At 39.5% G+C, this 19,215-nt stretch overlaps 1 protein-coding gene and 1 pseudogene across 1 annotated transcript; one reads left to right on the top strand and one right to left on the bottom strand.

Moving 5' to 3' along the window:
* LOC148934190 (uncharacterized) overlaps positions 1-895 on the top strand; it is a 43,219-nt pseudogene extending 42,324 nt beyond the window's left edge.
* Positions 896-7,962: 7,067 nt separating this feature from the next.
* Positions 7,963-11,084, bottom strand: LOC125218561 (ubiquitin-conjugating enzyme E2 5-like). Its single transcript, XM_048120249.2, has 6 exons — positions 10,897-11,084; positions 10,738-10,817; positions 10,134-10,248; positions 9,952-10,004; positions 9,681-9,809; positions 7,963-8,221 (listed from the first exon to the last, which is right to left on the bottom strand). Exons 1-6 carry the CDS (start codon positions 10,938-10,940, stop codon positions 8,091-8,093), a joined length of 552 nt encoding a protein of 183 aa, XP_047976206.1. The 5' UTR covers positions 10,941-11,084; the 3' UTR covers positions 7,963-8,090.
* Between the last annotated feature and the right edge of the window lie 8,131 nt (positions 11,085-19,215).

Raw genomic sequence — 19,215 nt, 5'->3', positions numbered from 1 at the left:
CATCAGAGGAGGTCCCAAACTTCGAGCGAGAAGAAGTCTGGATCACGAAGAAGCTCCTAGGAGCTATGTCTAAGTTCAATGACTCGAAGAGGACACAGACGTACAAGGATCAAAGCGCAGTTGGGAAACTGGCCACATCAAGGGAATAGGCTTTGACTGGCTCCTGAACCATAGTGAACAGGATGTGCCAGTAGAAGCGGCCCGAGAATTTTTCTCCACTTTCAGGTTCAAGGCTACTACCGATCCAGATGAAAACTCCATCTTTTTCCGTCTGTTCACCATCGATCATAACATGAGTGTGAGGGAGTGGTCTTTGAGGATGAGGCTATTTACCAGTGCCAAGGATGATGAGGGCATTTGGGACGACAGAGTATACGGCCCACCAAAGGACACACCCGGATTCTCACCACAAACTGCCTGGGAAGACTTGACATACGCTAGGAGCGGAATTTTTAAAACCAGCATATCAAAAGGGATCCACCTCACCGACCATCTTCTGTGTTTCGCCCAAGAATTCATCGGGTACAATCTGATGGGCACGGCCAGCTCCAACATCACCACCTCCGAGCTCTACTTTACTTGGTGCTTGTCTAAACGCATCAAGGTTCACCTTGGATATTGGTTAGCCCAGGCCTTCCATCAGATGACTGCCAACCCTTCCCGCCACATGTACACTTGCCACCTTCTCGGCGCCTACATAGAGCGCAACTTCGACATGAAGATTGGGAAGGCAGAGCCGAGTGTTACAATGTGTGAGCCCCCAGAATTATTCAACATGGAGTACTTTTTCAATAAAGGGCTCTTACACATGGAAGGGAAGGAGTTGTGCTTCTACAACATAGGGGCCAACGTAGACAAGGTGAAGCGTGAACCAGAGCTGGTGGAAGCATGGTGAATGTGGATGTGACCGAACTACGGAAGGAGGTGGCTGAGGTGAGAGGAGATATTGGGAAGTCAAGAAGGTGCTACAGGAGATCAAGGGGAGTTTGAACACCCTGGTTGGATGCTCATCTGCCCAGAATGAGAGGATGACCGAGGCGGTCAAGCTTATGCAGAGAATGGCAGTATGGTTGGGAGAGATGTTTCCCCAAATCAAGGAGAAGCGGCAGCCCGGTCCGGGAAGTTCCTCCCAACAGCAGCTTCCACTCCCCCTTCAAGTCTTCGGTAGCCTCGCATGTGTCTCCAGCCTTGACGTCTGTCCCTGTGAAGAAACCCCTGTCTAGACCCCCCGTTATTACTGAAGAGGAAGCGCCAGCATCATCGGCAAAGAAGAAAGTGAAAGTGAACCGCCCCAGCATACCATCCAAGTCTGGCTCCCAAGGGAGCCGGACCCAGAATTGAATCCCTCCGTTGACCAAGTAAACTTTATTTTTCAGTCATTTTATATGTGTATCCATGATGTTTGTGTTGAGCATGTTTAACTGTTTTCCTGTGTGTTCTCCCACTTAGCCCAATCTTTGGTCTAAGTGTGAGAAGTTTATATGTTTCTTCAGCATGTTTTTCTTGTGATTAGGTGTTCATCTCCCACTTAGCCCAATTCTTGGTCTAAGTGTGAGAAGTTTGTGTATATATTCAGCATGCTTGTTCCTGTTTATGTCTTTGTTTTTTTTCTCTCCCACTTAGCCCGTTTATCGGTCTAAGTGTGAGAAGTTTTATGTTTTTTATTTTGATTGTGTGCACCAACTCCCTCATTTCCCCCCTTCACTAGGATAGCTTGAGAACAAGCTGGAGTGAAGTGGAAAGCGGTGGGACAGTTAGTGCAGTATGTGCTCCGCATGTGAAGGAAGTTCTTAGGTCTAGGAGTTCTAGTTTTTTTTTTTAGGTTATGTATTTAAGCATGAATTAACAAGGATAATAAGGCAAGATTCCCTTAGGGAGAGTAATTGAAAATAGGATGCACTACAACTTTGAGGCCTCTTTCCTTAATAAGCTAAAATCGGTTTGGAGGAGGCAAGAACGATAGAAGGTGTCTTAGCTGACCTAATTGTGAAGCCTCACTATTAATGTGAGTTAGAAGCCTTAACATTGAGTGCTAACATAATAAAAGGGGTTGCTACTTGATGCTTAGGGATATAATTTAGAAAGGAGTTATTAAGAAAAGAAAAGGGAAAAAAGAGAAAAATTTCGAACCCGGAGATATAAGCTGGACAAAGTCCAGAGGAGGAAAATAAAATAAAATAAAATAAAGAGAGAGAGAGGGAGAGAAAAAAAATCTAGAGGAATAAGCTGGACGAAGTCCAGGAGAAAAAATTAGGAAAGGAGGATAGAAGGAGAAAATTTTCATAACCCGAAGCATCAGTAGCAAGAACTAACTATGAGAGATCGATCCTAACATCCCTGGTGAGGAATGAGTGATCGAGCGAATCTAACAATTAGCAGGCTAATGGCTATCTGGACGAACTGACAAACCGATTAGGTGGAAGAAGGGAAGGGGAGGATATGGAGAGTGTAGACTATTGGATTGACCTTAAACTTGTGGGGACAGCTGCCCAAAAATCTGAACTAATTCATGCCTATGTGTTTTATTAAGTGTTATTGTTTTTTCTTTCTTTCATGTTAGTATCTAAGTCTAGTAGTTCTCTTTGGTCAGGGAATAACCATGCATTGAAATTCGCCTTATTTCTCTTTTCTTGTCTTTATACTTGAGGACAAGTATGTTTTAAGTGTGAGCAGTTTGATAAGGCTAATTTCATGCATTGGTTAAGGGATAAATTCTGTGATTTCCCGGGTCTAACAAACCTTTTTGAGCCAGGTGTGTAGAGAAAATTGCCAACCCCAGGAAGAAGACAGAGATCACCTGGTGGAGGAAGCCGGCAAGGGAAATAAGCTGAACAAGGAAGAGAGCTAGACAAAAGAGCATTGAATCGAAGGGCAAAATGGGCATTGCAAGAACAGTCTGGAAGCTCTATCCATTATAAAAAGGGAGCACGCAATCAACATGGATCATCACCTTTCAGCTCCTAGCTTAGTTTCCTGCTTTTTCTACACACTCACACACTTGGGGAAAATCGTAGGGGGGTTCTCGTTTCATCGGAAGTTTGGGTGCAACACCGTCTCTACGGAGGCGAAGAAACAATTGTCTTTATTTTTCTGTCTACTTTTGGTACTCGCCGAGCCCTCGATGTTCGAGGCTCAGCTTTGGTGTTGTTTCTATCGTTCGACATTTCGTATTTTGCAATGAATATGTTTGTTTATGTTTCGTTTATCTTATCGTGTTGTTTTGGGTTTGATTTACTGATTATTGTTGGTTGATCTGAGTTTGGAGTTGGTTTGTAAGAAATCTGTTGTCGATCGGTTGGATCTACGTAGACTAGTGAGGATCGGAGGTGGAAATGATGTTTGGTTGTTTTGGATGGCTTAGATCCGGAGTGGATTAAGCGTTCTGTGGTTGGATCTGCTTGTTTTTGTTTCATTCGATTGTTTAAGTTCTGTATTCTCGTTTTACCTCGTCTAGTAGCCGTAGATCTGCTTTAGTTTTAACTGTTCTTCATTTCTGTCGGTTTAATTCCATCTACTTTGCTTTGATCTTCGTTCTTGCTCTGTTTTTAACTGGTTGTTTCATGATAAATGTTGGAGAAGATGATGTCGCTGTTAGTTAGTACTTTAGTTAGTTATTTTGCAGCTTTTCAATCGTACTCTACCTTTTCAGAAAATGGTCCCCACATTTAGTTGCTTTCCCAGGTCTAGGTTAATTCAGGAAATTGTTCGTTCGATCTAGTAATTGTCTCGCTCTCTTTCGTTTAATATGCATGTTTTTATGTTTCTGCCTAGATCTAGCTGTTAGAGTAGCATATTTCAATTATCAAGTCTAGCAATTAAAGCTCAACCCCAAAATTGCGTGGCAGCAGCCAACAAAAAAATAGTTCCCGAGTCTTTGAACATGTTTACTTGCGCATTCATCTCTGTGGATTCGATCCCTACTTACACGTACTAGTTTTCTTAATAAAAGCGGGTTGAGGGTTTTGAAGAGGGAGTTAAGGTAGTGAATGTGTGCCTAACGACAGGTAGCTCAAGGTTCTCTGAGTTCCTAGACCCAGTGTCGAGCGGATTTCCTGGACCGAGGGTTTTCTACATTATTTTTGAGAAAACGCTTTTGCTCACCATCATTAGCTTCTAAAGCAGCTCTTCAAGTCAGGAACCAGAATACAAGGAAAATCTCAGGCTTCTCAAACTCGTTGATTTCAAGTACTCCCTCTGTTCTATAATAATAGAGTTATTTTTAGAGTCATATTGTCATTTTGGTACGTTGCATAGTAATAGAGTCATTTTCCTTTTTAGTAAAAGTCAACACATTTTTCCACACCTACTTTTAGGGATGTCAATGTAGCCCGCAACCCGTGGGCTGGCTCGAATAGCCCGTCAAATTTGTAGGGTTAGGGCTGGAAATTTCTAGCCCGATAAAATTAAAACCTGATTAGCCCGCACCCGATTAACCCGCGACCCGTTAGGGCCAGACCCGAAAACCCGATGGGCTGGCCCGAAAACCCGATAACGTTTATATTATTCTATTTTTTTTACTTCTAATTCGACACTTCATTGATTAATTTTAGAGCAAAGATACCTAAAAAAATTACTTTCAATTTAGTATTAAAAATATAAAAATTATATATTGAATTTTTGTTAATATAATAGTTAATAAATAATTAAAAACTTCAAATTCACTTTTAAAAATATTTAAATTCTTAAAATATGAATTAAAATTTCACGAAATATCTCATAAATTAGTATTTGATCATGTTTATGATTGAGTTTGAGCATATATCTCAAATTTATCATAATTAAATATTTTACACTTAATGAATATAACTAATTTTTATCATTATTTATTGGTTTGATCGCATGTTAATCTTATCGGTAGTAACCCGATTAGCCCGTTGGGCTAGCCCGAAACTCGAGCTTTTAGGGTTAGGATTGAACTTTTATAACCCGAAAAAAATCACAACCCGATTAGCCCACTCCGATTAACCCGTAACCCGAGTAGGGCCGGCCCGAAACCCGATGGACCGGCCCGATTGACATCCCTACCTACTTTACTCTCTCTTACTTTTTTCTCTCTTCATCTCTCTACCTTTTTTCATTTTCTTAATCTCTGTGCCGAAAAGAAACGTATCCATTACTATGGAACGGAGGGAGTAATAGATTGACCGGAAGTATTCCCAAATCATTGTCAAGTATGAGCCATTTGAATTCCTTGAATCTTTCAAGAAATAGTTTGACAGGATATATAATTCCAGATATAGTTAAAATTGAGAAATTAGATTCTATTGATCTATCTTATAACCAACTTATGGGAAACACACCCGTAAGTTTGACAAAAATAAATACTCTCGGGGTTCTTCATTTGTCGAGCAACAAGTTGTCCGGAAAAATTGCGACGTGTACTCAACTTCAGAGCTTCAATGCATCGGCTTATGACGGGAATGATTGACTCTGTGGGAACCTTCTGCCTATGTGCCCTGAAAATAGCTTGAGGCAATCCTCCACTAATCAGGTGGATAACATGAATGAGAAAGGTGGCAGCAACTTCTCATTTATGAAAGAAGTTGGCATATCAATCGCTTTTGGTTTTATTTTTGGATTTTTGTGGAGTTATTGGTTCATAAATTAATTCATACTGAAGAAATCCTGGAGAATTGTGTTCTTCAACTTGTTTGATGTTGCTAGAGATTGGTTCTATGTCATGGTTACTGTGTTAGTATCCATAAAGATATGAAGCTGAAATATAGGCAATATCAACTATATTTCTTGAGCTTAAATGCAGGTAATATCAACTAGATTTCATATTACTTTTAAACACTCAATATTTGATATTTGGATTCCTAACATCAACAAACCTCATGTATATACTTTGGTTGTTTTCTTTCTATCTCTTTTTATGTGATTTATGCCAATTACCTTCACCTTATTTCAGTTTTCCCCCTTTAGCTTGTAAAAGAAATAAATAAAGTGCTCTAAGATTATACATCAAGCTCAACTGTGTAACATTTGAAAGAATTCATTAATCATTCACCTCAATAGGAAGATTTTGTTAAGAAAGATCATCCTACAAGAAGGAGCTTCTCTCGATGTAGAATTTCTCCAAATACATGGTAGTTGAACGAAAACGTTTGTTACTAGGGCTAGACAAAGATGTCATTGGGCAAGTTCCCTTGGAAGATCTCGACACCACTATGGCAAACGATAACTTGCCTAGGAGATATGCAAAGGAGTTATTCAAGCATGCTAGGAGTCATCTGTTCTCAAAGTGTTTTATTTGGAACGAATTCTTACCTCTAATCACATTTTATCTAGGAGGGGAAACCTCAAAGCCTCTGTTATCATTGACTCTGTTCATTACTTCATGGTTCTGATATAGACCTAGACTTTTACTTTATTCTGGAAGTAAGTTAACAATCTCTCCATATAATTATTTAGTTTATTTTGTGATTTATTGTTTAATTGTTATGATTTGATTTACATTCTATAGTAGTTAGAATTTGATTTGTTCTGCTTAGGAATCTATATGTTTTCCTAGTTTAAAGGAAATCCTTTTGTACCACACATATTATAAATAAATATGTGTGGAGTCTTTTATTATCAATAAGAAGAATAAATTAAATAAAATATTTATCATTCTCTCTTTACAGTTTCTTCCTTCCGGAGAAAACAGACATCTCTCAACCTCTCTCTCAAATTTACAATTTTTCCTTTCTTTATGCTCTTCTCAAATAACTTCTCTGATAAGTAATAGTATTAATTTATAAATTAATACTCCCTCCGTCCAATAAAAATATGGGCATATGAAATGACACGAGAATTAATGTACAATAGATAAAGTAAGAGAGAGGATGAGAATGGTAGTTAAAGTAGTTTTAGTGATAGTGAGGCATACATTATATGTTTAATGAGTTGTAATGGTGAGTCATAATGATATAATGATATATAAGGGTAATGAGTTGATGACAACTTTCCATAAATGGAAATGTCTATATTTTTATGGGACTGATGAAAATGAAAATTACACATATTTTTATGAGGCTGAGGGAGTAATTAATATCCTATCAGCTTCTCACCTTGAGCACAAAGTGGATTTCAACAGTGAGGAGTTGATACGAGCATATCTCCCTTTGGTTTAGTCTATTATTGATTTACCATATCTTTCACATATATTCTTAGGATATTTATTCTTAGGAGACATTGTTATTCTTTTCAAATGAACCAAGAAATACAAATATATTTTATTATTGTCTTTATTGTTCTTCTTCTAATCGCATTTATCATTCTACTCGACGGACCCAACGTCTGCGACGGAAACCCTTGCTTACTCGACGGGCAAAGCTCCCACTATGGCAACCCTGTCTTTGATCACCGATCACCAACGATAAGGGTTCCTTATCAGTCCCCCGCTATAATTTAGGCGTAGCTGTTAATTGGTTGATTTAACACGCTATAGCTTCTTTATTTATTTTTTTATCTATAAATATGTTTTATTTGTACATTTATTACTTATTTTCTAATTGCCTTGTCCAGTAGCATCATTGATTTTTTTGCAAAAAGAAAAATTGTTTCAATAGGATTCCTGGTCTTTACCAATAATAGTACATTTATATTCATATATTTTACACTCTTTATAAGTGATTATTATGTTACTAATTTTGTGTGATTATCAAAGAAAGAAAGTTGAAACCATGAAATCCACATTCCTCAATTATCTACCCCGCCTAGCATAACTTCATCAGTCATTAAAGTTTGGTATGTTGCGTGGTTTAGAAATGATCAAACCTAAATACAATTCAAACGCTGTCAAATTGGTGAACAGAAGAATAAAAACTGGTCATTATGCCAGAGAAGGATTAGTTCGGATGTTTTACTTTATGTTTTTCACATGTTTTCATTATGAGATTGTGCAAATCGCTGGCAAACTGGGAACGTCGGTTCCGGTCATAGTCCCTAGAAATACTTGGACAAACGAGAACACTGATATAAAAGAGAAACTGCAAATGAACTTTCTTCATAAGCATATGAGTACTGACAGGTTTCAAACTTTATCATCACACAACAGCATATAATGTACATACAGACAAACAGTAATAACCTTGTCTGATTTCCTCTCAAGGATCTGCTTTTCCAGCAATTTCCTCATCGCTGGACGCATATTCATCTTCCGTCAGTTCCTCGTCACTGGATTTTTCATCAGGCGCGACCCCTGCATCGGTGGGCTTTGCATATTTTTCACAGTACTCTGACAAAAATTGATGTGTGATAAGTCTCTTATATGAAGTTATAATCAAAGAAAAAGGAAGGAATGACAGCAATACTAAACTAGCACAGGTGTTGCAACATAACATAGCACTCCAACAAATAGACAACAGAGTTCTTTGCCATCGCAAATGAAAGATTGTGGCTGGCCGTGAGAAAACCATTAGACCTAACTTACCGATATTTTGTATTTACCTACTCTTGATAAATAGAGAAAAATAAACATGGCCTGGGAGTTAAGATGTAGATGCAAGCAAGCTTGTGAGAGCTGCAAATTCCCAACAGTGTATAATAGAATGATATTTACACACTCATGGAAAGCAGTAAGTGGGCTGCATGCTTAACCTAGGTAATCGATAGTATTTCGGTATCATGTAGGATTTCGCTAGTTCTACAACCACAAACACAGGCTATTGTCCCCGGAAATCTCTTATGCTGATCTGCATCTCCCCCTTTTCCTAGTCCAGCATCAACATTCCCATAGTTTTCATCATCACCAACAATCTTCAAACTACAGTGTCATAGTTTATACCTCTCCATGTGTGTGCGCGCGCGGGAGCCCACTCTCTCTCTTTGATTTGAAGCAGTTTTGTGCTCATTTTTGATACCTATGTCCTTACTGGTTATATTTTGGTGTTTTTGGTGGTGCAACCATGGCTTTTAAAATTCAATTTATAGATTTCAGAAAAACTTTAGCATAGAGTAATTATCCTGCGGCGAGGCTGACATGTAAAACATAAAACTGGTCTATATAGATTATTATGGATGATGGAGTGGTTCTCAGTTCTCATAAAGCATGTGAGAAATAATAGATTAACCATAACCACAGCCACAATAAACTTTTACATCCTAGCAATATGCAGTCTTAAAACCATAAATTTATTTGCAGCACCCATGGTGAAGTCCATGATGAGTAAGATTGATGAGTGATAATTAAATGTGACTTTAGCATATATGGCTTCCTCGTATAAAGATAATAATAACCGATTATCCAATATGAGAAACACCAACGGGGATCATCTGGACTAGAATGCTTCAGACCCCAACTATCATGCACCTCAAGGGCCCAATTATTCTTCCAAAAAGAAAGGCGCTCACGTCAAAAGAAAAGAAGCGCGACCATTTCTTAACAACAACAATCAGATGCATGATGCATGATGCATGGGTGCTTGATTCAGATCCCTGAACGGCAATCGCACTGGGTTATATTGAGGAGGGCAATGGAAATGGGAATCAAGTTAGCAAAGAGAGTAAGTAGATAAAGGCAACATATAGCTATTCCAGACCAACATACGAAGCACCATTGATGGGAATGTTTCGGCTCTATTTCGGTCCTAGTTCTTCTCATGCACCCAACCATGTACCACTCAGTTCTTTTTTAATCTATATTCACTCGTCTAGTCAAAAGTACGCTTACAAATTTCATTCAAATGAAATACTACCTTTGACTCTCTGATTGTATACATCGCGGTCACGCATCATCAAAGCTGCTGCCTCTCCATTTAAAGGATCTGATGGATTCGGGTATAAAAGAAGTTGTGGAAGAAACACTTCAAACACATTCACCAAGTCTGAAAAGACAAATAAATTGATCAAGCTAATGGTACAAACATCTGTCAGACACCAATAGACCCTGAAAGATGCAGCATTAAAGCAGTCCACAATCAATAACCCCACAGCGAGAGAGAGAGAGAGAAGACCTGTTCGACTTACCAAACATGGGACTCCACGTCTGATTGATTACGTCTAAACACACAGAACCTGACCTGGGAAATAAATGAGAATGAAACTGTTGAAGTCAATGTAATTTCTACAAGCATTATACTAGATTCAGTGCAAACCAAGAAATCTGCTAGAGAAGATCAATGTGTGAGCACAATATATCACATACTCACATCTCATCAACATTTGGATGGTAAATCTTATTGACAAAACCAATGGAAGGAGATTTATACGGATAAGCATCTGGCAGTTCCACCCTAACCTTCCAAACACCTCCTTGATAAGGACCTGTCATACACCACAAAATTCGGGGCAAAACCCCCTTTTCTATAAATGAAAACTTCATCATGGAATAAGCAAGCTAGCTACCACATTCACCAAGATTAACAAAAGAGATGAAACTGGCAATCCACAGAAAACCTCACAATCGGACACTGAATTCTCCATAAGTCGATTTAAATGAGCTGAGTGTAAGAATTGATAATCACAGGTATTAACATAAAATCCAAGCTCATGATGCAAGACAACAGAATTAGCTCAAAACTCAAAAGCCAAGATCTTATCAAGGATGCAACTTCATTTGACTCAACTGAAGTTGAAAACACTACCATCCAACCTCTAATCCTAAGCACAACTATAAACCTCAAACCAAATCAAAACAACGCCTAATCACAAATCCAGATAGCAACATAAAACTATAAGAACAGAAAAGGCAGCCCAAAATCAGCTCAAAAAATAAATTTAAAATCAGAAGCTGGGGATTTAGAAAATAATTACTTTCTTTGGGTCCATTAAATTGCACATGAAACTCCTGCATGCCATCATTGATCATATCCACCTTATAGTCAGTCATCATCCTGAACCAAAAGGAAACCGAAATCTACAATCAAACATATGCAAAATTATGCATCAAACAAAAAAATCAAGAGTCACTACAGCTTCATCAAATCCATTTCACGGCGTTTGCTTGGAGAAGACATGATTCTTTATGATTGCACTAGTTTTCCCCCAAATGCTCTTTGTTGATTAAGTATGGCGAAATAATGTGTGTGCGAGTGTGTTAGGCGGTTCCGACATGGATGAGCAAAAGTGGGGATGAAATTGAACTTTTGTCTAAATTGCATTTTCCCCTCACCATTTCTCGCTTATGTAAATTATCAGCTAAAAAGAAAAGTTCCATTTTCTTAATTTAGGTAAATTCAGTAAATGGTATTGGTTGTAAATCCATCAATTATTCAAGTTTTTAACATAAATCTTAAAATTTTGTGTACATATTAATAAACTACTCTCTCCGATTTCAATAATTGACGCTATTTTACTTAGCACGAGTTTTAAGAAATGTCATAGAAAGTTGATGAAAAAAGTTAGTGAAATATGAGTCTTACTTTTAAATATTAATTTTTTACTTTTAAATATTAATTTTATAATAAAATATGAGTAGAATGAGTGAGTAAAATGTGAGGTTCATTACCTGAAGTAGTAAAAAGTAAGTCGTCAATTAATTGAGTACGAATGAAAAAGGATAATGGTATCAATTCATAGGGGCCTCATGGAGTATTTAGAATTTCATAATTAATTTCAAGTGGATAGTGCACCATAGTCTATAGACTATAGTAATAATTACTTTTAAATATGAATGTTAATGGAAAATTTAGAATTGAATTAATTGAAAAAAAAAAAGGAATTTCATGATATTGATTTCATTAACTCTGTAGTAAATTCAGTCACTAGTTTAATATCCAATTATAACTCAAGTTATAGTAGAACGATACATATAGGGTTGTCAAATCGGGTTCCCAATTCCGAAATTCCCAAAGAACATACCTGATACCCGATCCAAAGCTACAATCGGGTGCTCGGATACCTGATTCAGGTATCCAGTCCCGAAAAACCCAGTGCCGATATTTTTACCTTCACTCTTGAACTGGTAGTAGACGGCAGTGGGTGGGATGGCAGCGGTTGGGCGTGAGAGGGCCGAGAGTCCTAGACCGAGAGGGGGCCTATGGCTGGCCGGCTGGGAAAGGGCCGAGTGGAAGAGGGAGAGCGCGTTAGGTGGGAGAGGAGCGATGGACGGCAGCGGAGGAAGGGGCGAGAGGAAGAGGGGATCAGGGAGGCAGCGGGCAGTGTGTAATTGTGTTTCAGTGTTTGAATTTATAGGCTTTTAGTTTTACTCAATACTCCCTCAGTCCTACTAAAGATGGCCCTTTCCTTTTGATGTGAGACTCACTAGCTCGCCAAGACCTCGTGACACCTCTCCGAACAAATTAGCCTCTCGCCGACCATACGGCTCGCGATGGCTGTTGTAGACGGCTCTGACTTGGCATTCCTCGACTTGTAACATCTATAACACGAACATGGTCTGGAATATGGATGAAAGTTGCAAGAACTCGTTGTAGCCATGACATTGCAACTTTTCGGACTAATGTCATCTTATTTCAGTAAGGCTTAGAAATATGTGGACTGACATTACAACTTTTCGCGATAGGTAGCCAAAGCCTATCTAGGTTGTGAAATTCTTCTTTCTCTTTTGCAAAGCATTGCAAAGAACCGACTGTAGTAACCTTAAAGTGGACAACGCCCACAACCATTCTACTAAGCAAAAGACTTAGGCTTTGTTTGCTTCTTATGCATTTAAATGTTTGTAAAACATTTTATAAATGCACAACCAAACACAATGTAATAATAATACTGATTCTATTCGTGCGAAACTGCTCGAATAATCGGATTAAAAGTAGATTGTATAGTTTTTGTATACAAGAAAGATTCTATTCGTGCTCCAAACATGTTTTTCAGTATACCAAACCTAATAATTGGTCACGGGGCAGTGGCCGTGGTCAGACGGCAGCTCACAAAAGCAACACCGCTGTTACAACTGGGAGAGAAGATGGAGTCACCGTGGCTTGGTTGGTAGAGCAAAGAGAGGGTGGGAGAAAGAGTTTACAAAAGAGAGGGACATGGTAGAGAAGAGTTGCACAAGAGAGAGTAAATGAGGATGAAAATGGGCGAGAGAAGAATAATGGGAGAGAGAGTGAAAGGGAACATTAGAGCACTCATAATAGGGTGCCGATCGGCCACCCAATCAATCGACGGTCCGATCGGCACCTATTGCGACCTGGCCTCCGATTGGTGGCTCTTCGTACAATGCCCACATTTCGTCCGCTCCGACCACGCGATCTGGACTCCGACTATTGCCTATTTTGCGTGCGATCATTGATGACCCCTTTGTTGGACGGCACAAGATTTTATATAGTTTTATTTTATGGGTTAAGTGAAAAGAGTAAAGTAAGAGAGAGTGAATAAAGTAGAGATAAAGATGTTTTATTTTAGGTAATGGGTCATCTTGGTTGGGGACAAACCAAAAAGAAAAGTAGGTCATCTTCAGTGGGACGGATGGAGTATTTTTTATTTTTTCTTCACCCCTTTCTATTCTCACCTAAAATATTTCTCTCTCTAGGACTGAGTCCCGATGGAAGTCCCCCGAATTCCGGTTGCTTCCCTCCATAAAGCGTCCAAGCAGAAGGGTGATGGTCAAGCTGAGAGCACAGTACATTTCTATGTTCACAGATCCCAGGTCAAGAGATCTTAACCGAGAAACCCATGGTCGCTAGACTCACTCTCAGCCAACTGTCAATAAAAATCTCAACCCACTACACTTGGAACTAGTATAGAGAAGTAAAGGGTCGATCCCATAGGGAGGAATGTAACGAAGGTTTGAGTTCAGAGGACTTGGGAATGGGGTTGGTGTTAGAGTTTGTATACTAGAAATCACCTTTCGAGTGATTGAATACTGTTAAAACTCTCATTTTATTTTCCAAATGAATAAACAGATTATTTTTGTCATAATGTTGTTATATTTTACATTTAATGGATGTTAATTGCATATTTAAATGTATAAGTAATTTAACAAAGTCTAAGTCTTTGTTTTAGTAGACCGGTTGTGGGCGTCGTCCACTTTAAGGTAACACGGTCAGTTCTAAACAAAGAAAAAGAATAATTTCACAACCTAGATAGGCTTAGACTACCTATCGTGAAAGGTTGCAATGTCAGTCCGATTATTTCTAAGCCTTACTGAAATAAGATGACGTTGGTGTGGTATAGCACTGAATGGATCTAACAACGAGACAGTCTTTATGCTATCTACTGAAAGACGAGGTCTCGTAAATTATTTCTCAATCAATGTACGTTAGCATTGAGCATACGGTATTGATTATGCACTACTTTGACTTACCAAATGGTGCGGGTTTTTCGCAACCCAATAAGCCTGGTATATTGGGTAGTGGTGATTAATATCTAGCGGTGCTAGGATTGCTATTATGTTGAATCGTGCGCGAGGTGAGTCTCGTTTGATAACATCCTCAAGAGAAGCTTGAAATAAGATTTTATTATTCGGAACCTAGCTAGTTGGAGTTAATTACTCTATGAATAATAAATAAGATTTTCTTGCTGAGTCCTCTCTTGGAATAAATAAGATATTAATTAATTAAGTCCATAGCAGGCAATAATTAATTAATGGATGTTTCTATCTTAAGCGCGGGAAATATATATAAAGTATTGGAAACCCGAAGTACTTGTAATTTCGGATTTGGATGGGGAGTGCAGTATTACTTCTGTAGTGGCTGCTCGTAATATTCTAATTTTAAGCTAATATTAAATTGGGTTTAATTTAATTAGTAAAAAGCTAATTGGAGGAGCTCATATCCAAAGCCTTCCATAGATCCCTGTCTGGGCCCAATATGTGACTTATTATAAATAGGAGAATGAAGGAGACAGAAAATACACTTAATTTTCTCTTAAAATATTCGGCCCTCTCTATTCCTAGTAGAGGTCGAATTTTTCTCCTCCGTGGGAAAGGATTTCTGTCTTCTCTATTTAAGTCCTAGTGCGCTGGTGAGATCAGCCCACCTTAGAACAGCATGTTTTAGGTTTCTATTAATTTAAAGCATGTTATTATTTGAGTTATCAGCATGATAGGTGAGATAATTACGCGAATAGAATTTGTCTAAATAATCCGCTAAATAGATCTGATTATTATGTAATTGATTAATGAATGCGCTTGCGCTGCCAGCCCCTTCAATTGGTACCAGAGCCAGTCTTTGGCTCTGATTATTTGGATTTAAATTTCGCGAAATTCATGTATGCATGCGTTTTTGTTTTCGAAGCATGTTCTTGTTTTTAGTTGTTATTTTTTATGCATGATGAACTCAAGAACTATCGAAACAAAGAACTCAAATCTTGGAACCCTAGAGACGTGCGATTCGTCGGCGCTTGCGCCGAGACGAATCGCGCGACAAGCGATCCGATTAGGGTTGTCGAGCGAGTGGGAGATCGGGCAGTTATTGACCGGCGACGCACAGACGAGAGTGGACTCATGTGCGCCGCCGGCGTGACCACCGGAATCGGCGGTCTCCGAGCACTCACAGCCGATCGAGTGGGAGCTAGGGCGCGATCATGCGGCGACGCGAATACGAGCGTGGGCTCGTACGCGCCGCCGGGAAGACCGCGACGGCTGCTCCTCAACTCAGGCGGCGATCGACTATGGCGGTGGTTTACAAGAGCCGCTGCTCGTCCGAGAGCAGCGGCTGTTTTCCTCCGACAAGAAAAACCCTAGACCTAACCCTAGTCGAACCCAGCCCTAGCGTCGCCGGACCGGGAAGCAGCGACGCCGCTCGCGGCTGCTGCTGGCCTGAGCGAGAACGTCAGGGCGGAGGGAGATCGCCGGTGCTGCGCGGCGTTAGCCGCGCGCTAGGCGACATCGACGGAGGGAGTCTCGCGGTGCGTCAGCGCCGCAGTGGGAGAATTGGAAGCATCCGCGCCTAGCGCGAGCTGCCGGAGATGGCTGGGCGGCGAACTCGCCGGCCCGGCGGTCGAACTCCGGCAGGTCATCATCGACGTGGATCATGCGAACCTCGACCACGAGATAACGATGAAATATTATCTTATTGATTTTTTTTTTAATTCCTAAATTAATAGAAATCATTAAAATATTATTATTTAATTGAAATAAAATATTTTGGGAAGATTTCCCTAGATTTTAGGAATATTTTGATTATTTTCTATATCTATGAATATTTTATATCCTAGATGATATAGATGACAATAATTAAATAGTTTCCTAAATTATATTATATATCTAGAATCCTAATAAGGATAGATATGTAGGATTTCATTAAATAATAAAATATATTCTCTTCCCAATCTTAATAAGGAATTAATTTAAGTTTATTTATTCATGTCCGTAAAAGATATAAATAATTATTTATTTTAGATAAATCTTATAGAAGACATGAATATGGATTAAACTTTAGTAATTAATAAATTATCCTTTAATAAGATGTTTAAAAGATTATAAAAGATTTAATTATCCAGTAAATTAAATACCAACAGAATTTAATTAAGCCTTTAATCTGCACTAAGGCTAAGGATAATTAATGAAAAACCATAACTTAAATATCTAAGCGATAATTACGAACTAAGTTTGTATATGGTCTCCATCGATTGGTCCACAACTTATGAAGCTGATTTCTAATATTATCGCCACCCATGCTGTGGGGACAATAATCCTAAGAAATAGCGAGTTCATATAGGTGGACTTCTCAAATGTAAATAGTATGAACTAGAAAGTAGTTTCCAATATTATCGCCACCCATGCTGTGGGGACAATAATCCTAAGAAATTACAAGTTTCAGAAGTTCAAACAGAATTTACGAGATAGCTTGGTCTTGTTATCAACACATGAGCATTGTTATGGGAGTGTGTTGTAGAAACGAGATTCTGTAATGCTAAATCTGATGGTCGTGCTTAGGCAACATTTGGCGGTCATGCCGTGCTGCGGTCTCTGGACTATTCGTCGGTGTTGTGACCAGTAAAAATGTTAAAATTTTAATGCGTATTGACCTCTGCTTGAGGGTACAAAATTTTAATTTTACAGTTGTGAGAATTTGAAAAGTTTTATGGTTTAATCTACTCAATTTCTTCACATAAGTTTATGACAAATAGTAAATATTCTGTTTTGCAGTGCAACCTAAATCGTCAACATGTCTCTTAATCCTCTTTCTGCAATTCTTAAAGAAAACAAACTCGAGGGCCAAAATTACATAGAATGGAAACAAAATTTGGGCATCGTTCTCACGGCTGATGAGTACAAGTTTGTGCTCACTACTCCTCGGCCCCCAGTGCCGGCGGCTAACGCCGCGCAGGCAGCGCGAGATGCCCATAGACGGTGGCACAAGGCGAATGAGATGGCTAAGTGTTATATGTTGGCCTCCATGTCAACAGTGCTTAGACATCAGCATGCCGCCATGGCAACTGCCACCGAGATTATGGAAAATCTCACGAATCTCTTTGGTACTCAGAATCGAACGGCTAAGTCTCAAGCCTTTCGGAGTATCATGTGCAAGTCTATGAAGGATGGCTCGTCTGTGAGGGACCATGTCCTCGAGATGATGAGCCACCTCAATCAAATTGAGGTTTTGGGAGGCGTCATTGATGCCGAGTCCCAAGTTACTATTATCCTTCAGAGTCTGCCCCCTAGCTTCCAGCAGTTCAAGCTCAACTTTGAGATGAACAAAAGGAATTACACCTTGGCTGAGTTGTTGACTGAACTTCAGTCGGCGGAAGATCTCATGAACCAAGCTAAGGCTGCGATGGTTAGTTCGTCACATCGTTCCTCTGGCCCTAGGCCTGGCGCAGGAAAGAAGAAAGTGACAAACCAGGTCGCACCTAAAGATGCTAAGGGAAAGAAAAAGAGGAGGTCGGGAAAGAAGCAAACCGGAAAGTGTTTCAAGTGTGGAGAGAAGGGGCATTGGAAGCCAGATTGCCCTAAAAGGAGCAAGGCTACAGGTATGCACCAAGCTCTAGTTGTTGAGTCATGTTTGGCTTCGACTTCTTCTCATACTTGGGTTATTGACACTGGAGCTACTGATCATATTTGTTTTGATCCTGACTTAATGCAGGTGACAAGACGGTTATATGATGGAGAGATCGAAGTCCAGCTGGGCGACGCTACTAAAGTGGCGGCCGTTGCAGTGGGAGACGTTTATTTGCGTTTTAGTAGTGATAGATTTTTGATTATGAAGAATGTTTTGTTGATACCTTCTTTTAGAAGAAATTTAATTTCAGTTTCTAAATTGGTTTTTGATGGATATTCGATTTCTTTTAATGACAGTTGTGTTATTAAGAAAGATGGTTCTTATATCTGTCGTGGTATCATGGAAAACAATCTGTACACAATCGTATCTACACAATATAATGATCGCAAATTAGAACTCAATAATGCATCGAAAATTTCAAAGAAAAGAAAAGAACCTTCAAGTTCAATGAACGAAACGTACTTATGGCATCTTAGACTTGGTCATGCCAACCAAAAGAGGATTCAAACACTCGTGGATCAAGACCTTCTTAAAGGTCTAGATACTGAATCGTTTTCCACGTGCGAATCCTGTTTGGAAGGCAAGATGACCAAGAAACCTTTTAGAGTGAAAGGTAATAGGGCCAAGGAAGCACTAGAACTCGTTCATACTGATGTGTGTGGACCAATGTCAACCGAGGCAAGAGGCGGCTTTCGCTATTTCATCACTTTTATTGATGATTACTCGAAAGTTGGATATGTTTATTTGATGCGTTTTAAGTCTGAAGCTTTTGACAAGTTCAAGGAGTTTAAGGCTTATGCTGAGACGCATCATGGAAAATGTATCAAGAGCCTGCGATCTGATCGCGGAGGCGAGTACCTCAGTGCCGAGTTTTTGGACTACTTATCAGTAGAGGGAATTGAATCCCAAACGACTGCGCCGGGCACACCTCAGCAGAATGGCGTAGCTGAAAGAAGGAATAGGACCTTGTTAAACATGGTCCGATCGATGATGAGTTATGCACGACTGCCCATTTCGTTTTGGGGACATGCCTTGCTTTCCGCAAGTCATATCTTAGACAATTTACCGTCAAAATCTGTTCCTGCTACTCCATATGAGTTGTGGACTGGGCGTAAGCCCAATCTAGAACATCTCAAGATATGGGGGTGTCCAGCTCATGTTTTGGAAAAGGATCCAACTAAGCTCGGCTCAAGGACAGAGGTATGTTTGTTTATAGGGTACCCCAAAGGTTCGAAAGCTTATGAATTCTATAGTCTCCGAGACAAGAAAGTCATTGTGAGTACTCACGCGACATTCTTAGAGGAAGACTTTGTTATGAATCGTAAACCCAGCAGTGAGGTAGCTCTTGAAGAGCTTACTTCAGTCACAAGTTCCATTAACCAAGAAC

This window comes from Salvia hispanica, chromosome 1 (assembly GCF_029641045.1).
Source record: "Salvia hispanica isolate PSC_SH4W2 chromosome 1, Shi_PSC_v1, whole genome shotgun sequence".
NCBI classification, from domain to species: Eukaryota; Viridiplantae; Streptophyta; class Magnoliopsida; order Lamiales; family Lamiaceae; genus Salvia; species Salvia hispanica.
This window is presented reverse-complemented; position numbering and strand designations above follow the sequence as displayed.

Coding starts and splice junctions, on each gene's coding strand:
- LOC125218561 (XM_048120249.2), bottom strand. CDS start 10,940: ATGTCTTCTCCAAGCAAACGCCGTGAAATGGATTTGATGAAGCT. Junction 10,249..10,737: donor ATTTAATGGACCCAAAGAAA/GTAATTATTTTC, acceptor GGTGTATGACAG/GTCCTTATCAAGGAGGTGTT. Junction 10,005..10,133: donor CATCCAAATGTTGATGAGAT/GTGAGTATGTGA, acceptor TTTATTTCCCAG/GTCAGGTTCTGTGTGTTTAG.